General features: G+C 36.3%; 1 protein-coding gene across 16 annotated transcripts in view; it reads left to right on the forward strand.

Annotated features, from left to right (window-relative positions):
• The window catches only part of GOLGB1 (golgin B1), a 96,534-nt gene that overhangs the window by 68,995 nt on the left and 14,278 nt on the right, over positions 1-13,261 (forward strand). For 15 of the 16 annotated variants that reach the window (XM_026494470.4, XM_048215212.2, XM_026494499.4 and 12 more), the window contains one exon: positions 7,421-7,599. In XM_026494470.4, coding sequence (XP_026350255.2) covers positions 7,421-7,599 — 179 coding nt within the window. Of the gene's footprint in view, positions 1-6,242; positions 6,329-7,420; positions 7,600-13,261 lie in introns of those variants that run through there. The other variant, XM_026494508.4, reaches the window with a different exon arrangement.

The raw sequence follows: 13,261 nt of genomic DNA on the forward strand, positions 1-13,261 counted from the left end.
TGTCTTCTGCAAATAGTGGAAGTTTTACTTCTTTCTTACCAATTCGGATGCCTTTTATTTCTTTTTCTTATCTGATTGCTGTGGCTAGGACTTCTAGTACTATGTTGAATAAAAGTGGTGAGAAAGGAAATCCTTGTGTTGTTTCTGACTTCAGGGGAAAAGGTCTCAGTTTTTCCCACTGAGTATGATGTTAGCTGTGGGTCTTTCCTATAAGGCATTTATCATGTTGAGGGATGTTCCCTCTAAACCTACTTTGTTGAGGGTTTTTATCATGAATGGATACTGTACTTTGTCAAATGATTTTTGTCAAATGATTTTTCTTCATTTATTGAAAAGATCATATGGTTCTTATCCTTTCTCTTATTGATGCGATGTATCATGTTGATTCATTTGCAAATATTGAACCACCCTGCATTCCAGGAGTAAATTCTACTGGATCATGGTGAATGATTTTTTTAATGTATTGTCGGATTCAGTTTACCAATATTTTGTTGAGAATTTTTGCATCTATGTTCATCAGAGTGGTTGATCTGTAGGTCTCTTTTTTAGCAGTGTCTTCATCTGGTTTTGAAATCAGGGTTATGCTAACTTCATACAATGAATTTGGGAGCTTTCCTTCCACTTCTACTTTTTGGAATAGTTTGAGACAAACAGGATTAACTCTTCTTCAAATGCTTGGTAGAATTCACCTGTGAAGCCGTCTTGTTTGTTGGGAGTTTGTCAATTACTGATTCAATTTCATTGCTGGTTATCAGTCTGTTCAAGTTTTCTATTTCTTTGTGCTTCGGTTTTGGTAGGTTACATGTTTCTACGAATTTATCCATTTCTACTAGGTTGTCCAATTTGTAAAAATACAATTTTTCGTAATATTCTCTTATAATCTCTGTATTTCTGTGGTGTCATTTATTTCTCCTCTTTCATTTCTGATTTTGTTTGAGTCCTCTCTGTCTCTCTCTTTCTCTTTTTTGTAAGTCTAACCAACATTGTATCATTTTTGTTGATCTTTTCCAGAAACTAGCTCCTGGTTTCATTGATCTGTCCTATTGTATTTTTAGTTTCCATTTTGTTAATTTCTGCTCTAACTTATTATTTCCCTCTTTCTGCTGGTTTTGGGTTTTGTTCTTCTTTTTTCTAGCTCCTTTGGGTGTAAGATTTGGTTGTTTATTTGAGATTTTTCTTGCTTCTTGAGGTAGGCCTATATTGCTATAAACTTTCCTCTTAGAACCACTTTTGCTGCATCTCAAAGATTTTGGATTCTCATTTGTCTCTGTGTATTATTTGATTTCCTCTTCAATTTCTTAGCTGACCAATTCATTAGGCATGTTATATAATCTCCATGTATTTGTGTTCTTTCCAGATTTTTTCCTTGGGGTTGATTTCTAGTTTTATAGCATTGCCAGAAAAGGTACATGATATGACTTCTGTCATTTTGAATTTGTTGAGACTGGTTTTGTGGTCTAGCATGTGATCCTTTCTGGAGAATGTTCCATGTATACTTGAAAAGAATGTGTATTCCACTGTTTTAGGATGGAATGTTCTGAATATACCTGTTAGATACATCTGGTTCAGTGTGTCATTCAAAGCCACCATTTCCTTTTTCCTTGTTGATTTTCTGTTTGGATGATGTATCCATTGATTTCAGTGTGGTGAATTATCAATTCACTATCAATTACTTTATGTTTGTTGTGAGCTGCTTTGTCTATTTGGGAGCTTCCATGTTGGATGCATAAATATTTTACAGTTGTTACATATTGTTGGATTTTTCTCTTTATGATTATGTAATGTTCTTTGTTTCTTGTTACTGTCTTTATTTTAAAGTCTATTTTGTCCACTGTAAGTATTACTACCCTGGCTTTCTCTTAAAATACATTTGCATGATAAATGTTTCTTGATCCCTCTCATTTTCAATCTGCAGATGTCTTTAGGTTTGAAATGAATCTCTTGCAGACAGTATCTAGATGGGTCTTGCTTTTTTATCCATTCTGTCACCCTGTGTTTTTTGATGGGAAGGTTTAGTTCATTTAGATTCAAAGTAATTATTGATAGGTATGTATGTATTGCTATTTCGTTACTTGTTTTACTGTTGTTTTGTAGCTCTTCTCTGTTCCTTTTTTCTCTTGCTCTCCTCTCTCTTGATTTGCTGGCTTTCTTTAGTGATATACTTGGATTCCTTTTCTTTATTTTTTGTATATCTATTACCAGTTTCGTGATGTGCGGTTACCATTAGGTTTATTTTATTTTATTTTTTTATAATAATATTTTTTATTATATTATGTTAGTCACCATACGGTACATCCCTAGTTTTTGATGTAAAGTTCCATGATTCATTACTTGTGTATAACACCCAGTGCACCATGCAATATGTGCCCTCCTTAATACCCATCACCAGCCTATCCCATTCCCCCACCCCTTTCCCCTCTGAAGCCCTCAGTTTGTTCCCAGAGTCCATAGTCTCTCATGGTTCATTCCCCCTTCTGTTTACCCCCCCTTCTTCTTCCATTAGGTTTATTTTTAACATCTTATGCATATAACAGTCTGTATTAATTTGATTGTTGCTTAAGTTTGGACCCTTTCTAAAGGTACCAAAACTTATTCCTCTCCCCTCCATATTTTAGGTATAGTGTCATACTTTATGTATCTTTATTTTGTGAAACGCTTGACTGGTTTTTGTAGTTATACTTAATTTTACTGCTTTTGTGCTTCCTACTTTTCTTATTCCCATTTATGGTCTTTCCTTTCCACTTAAAGAATCCCCTTTAACATTTCTTGTAAGGCTGGTTTAATGGTGATGTATTTCTTTAACTTTTGTTTATCTGGGAAATTCTTTACCTGTCCTCCTATTTGGAATGACAGCCTTTCTGGATAGAGTATTGTTGGTTGCAGGTTTTTTGTTTTGTTTTTTTCTTTCAGCACTTTGAATATATCATGCCACTTGCTTGTGGCCTGCAAAGTTTCTGCTGAAAAATCAGCTGATAGCTTTATGGGCTTTCCCTTGTATGTACTGTCTTCTTTTCTCTTGCTGTTTTTAAAATTCTTTATCGTTACTTTTTTTTGCCATTTAATTACTGTGTGTCTTGGTGTGGACTTCCCTGGGTTGATTTTGTTGGGGGCTCTCTGCCTCCTGGATCTGGATTTATGTATCTTTCCCCAGTTTAGGGAATTTTTCAGCTACTGTTTCTTCAAATAAATTTTCTGCCCCCTTTTCTCTCTCCTCTTCTTCTGGGATCCATATAATGCAAATGTTACTTGTAGTGCCTCTCCCTCCCATGGACAGTCTCATGGCTCAGCGTGGTTCCCGACTGTGTCTCCACCCTTCCTGCCATTTTTGATGTGGTCTCTTCTCTATGTTTAACTGTGGAAAATTTGTTTTGCCAGTCTTTTGGTCATTTTCTGGGTTGTTTACACTGATGTGGTTTATCTAGTTGTATTCATCAGATGAGGTGAGATTAGGATCGTCTGACTCTGCCATCTTTCTCAGAAGTCCCCTATACTCATTTCATTCTGAAAGTGACTTGAAGTGACATATCTTGAAGTTGTTTTGAAGATAATATAATACAAGTAACTGGGAAGAAAGAGAAAATGAGGATAGGAGAGAAAAAGATTAAACCAGGAATAAATTTAGTGTCCCTAGGAGATATCACAATATCTTTTTAGAAAGATGGGTCATCAGTTTTTTTTCCAGTTTTCTGGCAGACATCAGAAATAAGGAACTAAAGAGCCATAGACATTAATTGCAGTGTCCGTATTTTAGGGAAAGGGAAGAAAGAAAAGCTATTTGTTTAATATAAGCATAGTTACTCTTTAGGTATTGAGGCCTGCAAGAAATTCCTTCTGTGCTTCCACAGAGAGGACTGTATGAAGTTGTAAAACACCCTTTACTTCTCTACAATAAATATAATTGTTTTATAGGGTTTACTTTGGCTGTTCCCTGCTGTAACAGCACAGCAAAAGAATTTTGTATAATTTCCTAAAGGTACTTATACAAATGGCTAAAATGCAGTCCCAGACACAGCTTTCTGATGATTTGGTCTATTTCAAGATTAACATTTAGAGTATCTGGATTAGAGGCGTGAATAAAGAATATATTTAGTGCATAAAAATATATTTTTTCTTTAAAATAAAACAAAAAATTGTTTTATTTTAATTTTTGTTTAAAAAATAAAGTTATATACACATATATGTCACTAAATTCTTCATGTTTGATGAGAAAAACAAATAGCACCTCCACTCTAACTCTGTTTCTTTTTCTCCCAAGGCAATTTGCTTTTAACTCTTATTATTTTGGTGTTTTCTCAGTGTCTACATGTCATACTTATAGTGCATCTTCAGTTTTCATTCTTTGCATTAGCTATTGACTTTCTTTTATGCTAACAGGGTTTAGTTCTCTTTCCTCCCTCTGCTTCCACAGTACATATGCACATATTCAATATAGAGCCTCTTCCCCATTCTCCTGATGTAATTTAAATTTTGGTTAACTCAATATTTGCGTTTATATCAATGTTTACATTTTTATGACTACAAATGAGAGCTGAAATGTGTTATTTTTATTTTCCTCAGCATCTTTTCTTCCCTTAGAGATAATAACTATGTTTTTGTTGTTGTTACTTAGTTTCCTTTGTATTTATCAATGTAATTTAACTCCAGATTTACTGCCATTTATCCACATCTCCTCTTAAAATGTTTATTCCTATCAATTTTGATTTTATGAAGAAAATTTGGAGTCTTTCTTATCCTTAGGATAGGATACTGTTTACATCCTAGGATATCTCCTTTTACATCTCTCCTATATAAGATCTCTTGTTTCTTGTATTCCTTGTTTTTCTCATCTTGGTTTTGTGTCATCATTTTGTTGAAAGAAACCATTTAGTAGCTCCATAAGAAAAGATACAGGGGAGGTAAAGTTATTGAAAATGTCTTTTCCCTCTCATATTTGATTGATAGTTTGGCTGGGTGTAGAATTCTAGGCTGAAAATAATTCCCTTGCAAAATTGTGAAGATATTTGGTCTGTTCCCTTTTAGTTTACATTGTGGTTCGGAAGTCTAAAGTTATTCTGTTTCCTGATCCTTTCAGTATGATCTGTTTCTTTATCTCTTTCTCTTTCTGTCTCTCTGTCTCTGTTTCTTTCTCTCTCATCTTTTTCTGGAAATGTATAGAATTTTTTAGTCCTGTGTATTCTGAAATTTCATGACAGTGTATTTTGATTTGGGTCTGTTTTCATTCATCATTGTGTCTAGTCCTTTGACTCTAACAAGTCATATTAATCAATTTTGGGAGATTCTTTTGAATTTCATTTTACTATTTTCCCTGTCCTTTTTCCCCGTTGTCTTTTTTTTTTTTTTTTTTTGAAAAGCATATCATGTGGATATATAGGACCTTCTGGATTGGTTCTATAATTTTCTTATCTTTTTTATTCTCTTTGCTATACTTTGGGAAGACTTTCTCACCTTTATCTTTAGAACCCATATTGAGGTTTTCATTTTTGCTGTCATGTTCCTAATTTCTAAGGATTTCTTTTTTTTTCTTTTTCTTGTCACATGGATATATGTTCTTAACTTATCTCTCCAAGAATAGTGGTGGTAATTTTGTTCTTTGATGTTTTCCCATAATGAATTTTTCTTTAATATTTTTTTCTGCTACAGTGTTTCTAATTTCTAATATTCTCTCTTAAATCTTCAAGTATATTCTATTCTTTCCCCTACTAAACTCTTTTGAATTACTTTTCTTCTAGTTCTTTTCATCCTAGCCTTAATGATAACCATTCTTCAGGTGAGGGTTAATCCTTGATTTACTCTTAATGTTTAAGGGTAAGGTCTAAAAAGCTTGTGGATGGGGCTTACCAACTGTGAAGTTGGTGATTGTAGGGTGATCTTGCTGAGCTTTTTTGCGTAGTCCCCATGTTGGTATCTTTAGTTCCTCTTGGGCTGGTCAGATTTTCTAGGGAAGACTTCTCATTTCCTGCATGGATGGTAAAGGCGTGGGTGCCAGCACTGTCCAAGTTGAGTATGGGAAAGTCTTCAAGCATTCAGGAGGCATGTATTGACTTGATCACCCTTGTTTTAGAGCAGTACCTTTACCTTCATTTGTGCCTGGTATTTCATGCTCCAGAGACACTTCTTTTACCTTCTCCGAAGAATAAAGCTCTAGTTGTCCATTAGAGTTAACAAAAGATGTGGAACTGAGGAGAGTACTTAGGGATGCAATTGTTTTTTAAGCAGCTTTCATCTAATCCTCCTTATTTCAGCTACCACCTTCTCCCTACCCCCATCACCATCTTCTCCAGAGGTACCTGGTGCTGTTAATTCCTGAGCCTTTTGAAGATTCTACAGAGTAAGTTCTATTGGTTCTTGGCTTCCCTTACTGCCAGCTTAAGATTTGGCTTTCCCAGATCTGTTAAGTCAGTTACCACTTATGCATCTGCTTTTTAGCTTCCAAAATTAATTTTGTTGCTGCTGACTCCTCTCTTGTTCTTCCTGTTCTTGTGTTTTGTGCTTATAAAATGATGCCTTTATTGTAGCTTTAGTTATGTTTCTAAGAGTGGGTGAAAGAGACATGTGTTCAAGGCCCCCTTTTAATCCACATGTCCTAACATTATTTCTTACTACCAAGCTTTTAATGAGTACTGGGGATAAAGAATTTGAAGACACACCTGGAATGTAAATAGGCAGTTTTGTTGATTAAAAGCAAGTCCATCGTTATTGTATTGTCATCATCATTGCCCTCACCATCACCACAATCACCATTAATTTTCTCATGTAATTCTCATAATCTAATGAGGAGTACCATGAGGGAGGTAAGGGAAATTAAGGTAAGAGAAATTTTATAGGTACAGGATATTAAGGCTTAGGGGTTGTAAGGAATATGCATAGGGTCATGGGTCATACAACCTGTGTGGGCAGGATGTTGAACCCCTAAGCCTAAGTACTTTTAAACCACTGGGCCTGGGCATTGCTGCCTTCTTTTTATAGTCAGCATCAGCTAAGCTAGATTAAGGTTGATATCCATATAAGAAAGTTTAAAAGCCTAAGCAGGGCACAGGGCTAAATAGGAAGTCAGTCTATCTTTACATTTCTTATTCTGGGGAGTTACCACCCACAGAGAAACTGTCCTTTAAGTCTGTCCTGTGTCTGAGCTTTAGATGTAGAGTCAACCTAGGACCTCAGGAGCGGGGGCCTGGTGTACTTGCCCAAAAGGTCAGGCCCTGTAGCCTTGATGGTGGCTCTGTGGGGTGATTCTCACCAGCCTGGCTGCCTTTGTTTCACCATTTTAGATATCTGTGTTGCAAATGTATATGTTAATGAACTTGTTAGGTGCTGACAGTCTGTTGTGGTGTCTGACTTACTTAGTAGGGAGCTGTTGATGACTTACAGCTGGGTCAATGAGATGTGCTGAATCACCCTTTTATTTTCCCTTTGGTTAAAGCTGAAGGAACTGAAGAATCTGCAGCAGCAGTACTTACAGATTAACCAAGAAATCACTGAATTACGTCCACTGAAGGCTCGACTTCAGGAGTATCAAGATAAGACAAAAAATTTTCAGATTATGCAAGAAGAGCTAAGGCAGGAAAATCTCTCCTGGCAGCATGAGCTGCATCAGCTCAGGTATGATAGTCCTTGCTTTTTGACCCTTTTCTTTTCCATTTTTTAAAAACTTTTTATTATAAAATAATTATAGTTTTATAAGAAGTTTCAAGAATAATACAGAGAGCTCCTGTGTACTTTCACCCAGTTTCCACCAATGTTAACATTTTACATTACTATAGTATACCAAAATCAGGAAATGACATGGGTGCAATTCAAAGACCTTTTTCAGATTTCATCAAATTTACCTTCACTCAAGTGTGTGTGTGTGTGTGTGTGTCTGTGTCTGTGTGTAGTTCTGTGCAACTTTATCATATGTGTAAATACATGTAATCATCATGACAACCAAGATATACAAGTGCTCCATTACCACAAAAAATGTCCCTTGTGCTACTAATTTATAGTCATAGTCTTCCCCCCATGTCACCATCCCTAACTCTGACAACCACTAATCTGTTCTCCATCTCTATCATTTTGCCATTTTTGAGAATTTTTTTAAAGTTTTTATTTAAATTCCAGTTAGTTAAGATACAGTGTTTTAAGTGGAATCCTACAGTATGTAACCTTTTGAAGTTAGCTTTATTCACACATCATAATGCCCTTGAGGTCCATCAACATTGTTCATGTATCAATAGTTCATTCTTTTTTATTGTTAAGTAATATTCCATGGTATGAGTGTATTGCTTTAGCCATTCACCCATGAGTGTTAGTTATGATTTTTAGCTATTATTAATAAAGCAGCTATAAACATTTGTGTATAGGTTTGTATGTGGACAATAAGTTTCCATTTCTCTGAGATGTTTGTCCAGGAGTACAAATGCTAGGCTGTGTGGTAAGTGTTTAGTTTTTCAAGAAACTGTAAAATTATATTCAAGAATGACTGTACCAGGGGCGCCTGGGTGGCTCAGTCATTAAGCGTCTGCCTTCAGCTCAGGGCGTGATGCTGGCATTCTGGGATCGAGCCCCACGTCAGGTTCTTCCGCTGGGAGCCTGCTTCTTCCTCTCCCACTCCTCCTGCTTGTGTTCCCTCTCTCGCTGGCTCTCTCTGTCAAATGAATAAATAAATCTTAAAAAAAAAAAAAAAAGAATGTACCATTTTATATTCCTACCAGCAATATATGAGTGATCCAGTTTCAATATCAAATGCTATATCCTTGTCAGCGTTTGATATTTTAACTGTATTTTAATTTTTTAATAGGTGTGTCATGCTGTCCCAGTGTGGTTTTAATTTGCATAATGGCTAATGTTGAATTTTTTTATTGCTTATTGATATCCATATGTCCTTTTTGATGAAATGTTTGTTCATGTGATTTATCCATTTTTTATTTAGGTTGTTAATTTTTTTACTGTTGAGTTTTGAGGGTTCTTTATATGTCTAGGTACGAGTTCTTTGTCAAATAGGTGGCTTGCAAGTATTTTCTCCATCTGCAGTTTATCTTTTCATTCTTCTCAATAAGGTCTTTTTAATTTTGATGAAATCCAATTTAATGATTATTTTTCTCTTTATGCAGATTCGATAATTTCTGTTGTTCTATCTTAAATATTCACTGATTCTTGATTCTTTCCTTCATCACTTCCATTCTGCTATTGAGCGCATTGAGTTTGCTTTTATTTTGGGTATTGTATTTTTCAGTTCTAAAACTTCCATTCAGTTCTTTATATCTTCTATTTCTTCACTGAGGTTTTCTCTATTTTTTTTAATTGAAAAATAGTTAACATACAGTGTTACATAAGTTTCATCTGTACAACATAATGATTCAGCAATTGTATGCATTATGCAGTGCCTACCACAATAAGTGTAGTTACCATCTGTCACCATACAAAGTAATTACAATATTATTGATTACATTTCCTGTGGTGAACTTTTCATTCCTGTGATTGATTTATTTTATAACTGAAAGTTTGTACCTCTTAATCCTCTCACCTGTTTTGCCCATCCTCCCACCTCCTCTCCTCTGTCAGTCACCAATTTGTTCTCTGTACTTGAGTCCACTTCTTTTTTTGTTTGTTTGTTGTTTTTCAGATTTTACATAGAAGTGAAATCATATGGTATTTGTCTTTTTCTGACTTATTTCACTTACCATAATACCTTCTAGGCCCATCCATGTTGTTGTGAATGGCAAAATTTCTTTCTTTTTTTAGTTGAGTAATATTTCTGTGTGTGTGCATGTCTGTATGTGTACACCAGATCTTCTTTATCCATTCATCTATCAGTGAACATTTGAGTTGCTTCTATATCTTGGCTACTATAAATCATGCTTCAGTGAACATAAGGATGCATATATCTTTTTGAATTAGTGTTTGATTTTCTTTGGGAAAATACCCAGTAGTGGAATTAGTGGGTTGTATGGTATTCTATTTTTAATTTTTTGAGGAACCTTCATACTGTTTTCCATAGTGGCTGCACCAGTTTACATTACCAGCAATAGTGTATGAGGATTCCTTTTTCTCCACATCTCACCAACACTTACTATTTCTTGTCTTTATGATTCTGACTGCTGTGGGGTGTCTTATTGTGGTTTTGATTCGCATTTCTCTGAAGATTATAATGCTGAACATTTTCATGTGTATGTTGTCTATCTGTGTATCTTTTTTGGAGAAATGTGAAGCTTTCTCTGTTTTTGTTTGTTTCCAGTGTGTTAGCAATTGCTGTTGAAGCATTTTTGTGGTGGCTGCTTTAATCCTTATATAATTCTATAACAGATGTAATTCAACATCTCTGTCATTTCAGTGTTGTAATCTGTTGATTTTCTTTTCTCGATCAAGTCATAACTTCCTGGCTTTTAGTATGATGAGTGATTTTCAGTTGTATCCCGAACATTTTGGAGATTATAAGACTCTCGATCTTATTTAAATCCTTAGCTTTAGTAGGCTTCCACTGATACTTTACTGCTGGATGGTGGGTGAAGTCCAGTGGGCTTCCTACTCAGCCTTCATTGATACCATAGGAGAGGAGGTGCCTTGATACTGCCAGGAAGAGGCAGAAGTCCAGGCTCCCCACCTGTACTCCACTGACACTGCATTTGAGGGGGAAGCAGGGCCTCATTACTGTTAGGTGAGAGCAGAAGTCCAAGCTCCATACATGGACTCCATTGATACCACTGGGGGGTTGTGGAGAAAGCATTTCATTATCACTGGGTCATGGTGAAAGTCCAGGGGCCCCACTCAATCCTCACTGATACTGTAGGAGGGTGGTTGAGGAGGGGTACCTTGTTACTCCTGGGTAGTGCCCAAAGTCCAAACTTCCCCGTTGGCCTCTTCTGATAATACGTCTGCAGGGACAGGGAGGAATGCTTTGTTACCTTGTTATAGGTGGAGGTAGATGTCCAGGCCCCACATGTTGTCTCCATTGACCCTACAGTGGGGTGTGGGTGGGAGCGATCAGAGTCACCTCTTTTCCACTGGGTGGTGGTGACAGTCCATGTACACTCTTGGTCTTTTCTGACACCACTCCAACTAAGGAACACCTAGTTATCTCCAAGCAAGGATGTAAGTGTAGTTTTCCACTAGGATTTTATTGTTTGGGGCGGGGGGAGGGTGCTGTGGTTTTTCCATAATGTTCATCTAGAACAGAGTGATTATTGTCATTAATATTTCTGTCTCACTAGGCTTCCCATTCCTGGTCTTTTGGCAAGCGGGAGCAGACTTTTTTTGGCACACATTGGTTTTTGGATCTTTCTTCACCCAATTTGGGATATCTAAAATTCAAAAAGAAAAACCAACAAATTCACTGTCTTGTCATTTCTCATGTCCTATGGTCCCTAGTTGGTCCAACTTCTTCTCTCCCTCTTTCTAAGTCTTCCTGTGTTTGTTTTTATACATAATTCCCAGAGTTTTTATCTATACTTAGTGGAAGAAATAAAGAGATACACAGGTATTCCATACTGTCTGGATCCAGAAATCCAAGCCCTTTTCTTTTAAAGACAAATAATAGCACTATATGGTATTATTAGAGCAGAAAAAATAAAATAGGAAGTGTAATTCTTGTTTTTTTATTTTTTAAATAAAATTGAAGTTTATTTCCTTCTGATATGAAAAAGTCTGGAGGAGGATAGTCTGGAGGAAGATGGTGTAATAGCTCCACAGCTCCTCTTTCTGCTCTACTATCAGCATGTTGCTTTTACCTCCTGCTCCAGGATGGTTGCTGGAGTGTTACCTGTTATATGGACATTCTACACAGAAGGAAAGAGAAATATAGGAGAAGATCACGACCCTTTTCTTTTAAGGAGACTTACTAGATGTTTCCACTTAGGATACGATCCTACTTAGGTCTCATTAGAAGAACTTAGTCACATACATCTAGCTACCAGGGGGGAGGCTGAGAAATCTGTCTTTATATAAACAGGCAGTGTGCCCAGGTTTAAAAACCAAGGTTCTGTTATTAAGGAGGAAGGGAGAAGAATGAATATGAGTATTGAAGAAGACTTTCAACACTCTCTGCCACCTGGTCTCTCAGTTCAATGACCTTTCCACTCCAGTGATGTTTTTTTTTAATTTCAATGTTTCTACCAAATTTGATTCAAAAAGAAAAGGCAAAGAATAAATGCTTAACAGTATGTAAAAACAGGTCCTATTGTTACAGCCTCACTGTTGGGACTTTATTGCTGTTTCAAACCCAAAACTTTCAAGGTTTGGTATAAAAAGGAGAATCTCTATGTTGGAAAGTGCTGCTGACCAAGCAGCACCTGCTTTGTCTCACCTGCTGCTACAGGGCAACCATAGGCAAGTGCATACAGAGAATACATGTGGAGTCTAGATTCCTCTCCCGCTTACAGAGGGGCTACCATGATGACAGATATCAATGTAATAAAATAATTATTGTAACATCCCTAAGACAGCTCTTTAATGTGCAGACACAAGTGATTTGTTCCTTCGTTGATCTTAGATGACATGCATTTCAAAATCAACCTTAAGCCAAATTTTTGGAGCAAAGCACTTTTTAGAATTTGATGATTTAAATTTTGTGCAATAAAATTACATCCAAAAAAATTTTCATATTTAACATCTTTATGGACTTTCTTGTAAGTGAAAATATATCAAACCTATTCCATGGAGTCAACAGCTTCCCTAGATAATATAAGTACACATTTTTAACCAAATGGTGATTGCAGGGAAGATTTAAAAAACGGAATTTTTGCTCTCTGGGAATACAGATTTCTTCTGTTTATTCTTTCTGGAATTGAACCTCAAGAAAAAAAGATGAATTGCTCCCTTTCAGCTTTATCTCCGGCCCCCCTTGCCCAGGGAATAGCTACCCCAACTTTATTCTGTTAGAATCTTTTAGAATCAGTTCATCATCAAGAGATCAGGGTTTCAGTGTGTCTTCCTCCAGGTGCATATTAATATTGACCATTGAATTTACAGACCTCCAAAGGTGACTGGAACCACATGGGAGCATCACCTTGATGTCTCCCCTATTATCTCCAGGTCACCTGGAACTACAAATATATTAAGTGTCCGGTTACCAGTATAAGCCTAAGAAGAGCTGCAAAGCTCTAAAGGCTTAATGTTGACACCTATTCCTCCTTAAATTTCCTCAAAGGGCATTCAGAAAGGATACTTTCTGTAGAGTTGACTCTTAGAGAAGAGAAAAAAATGATTTCTGGTGTATTGATTTTTTTCCCCCTCCCTCTCTCCCCGTTTACCTTTCTCTAAGCTTTTCTCTCTTTACCTCTACGTGTGA

This window comes from Ursus arctos, unplaced genomic scaffold (assembly GCF_023065955.2).
Source record: "Ursus arctos isolate Adak ecotype North America unplaced genomic scaffold, UrsArc2.0 scaffold_4, whole genome shotgun sequence".
Taxonomy (NCBI): Eukaryota; Metazoa; Chordata; class Mammalia; order Carnivora; family Ursidae; genus Ursus; species Ursus arctos.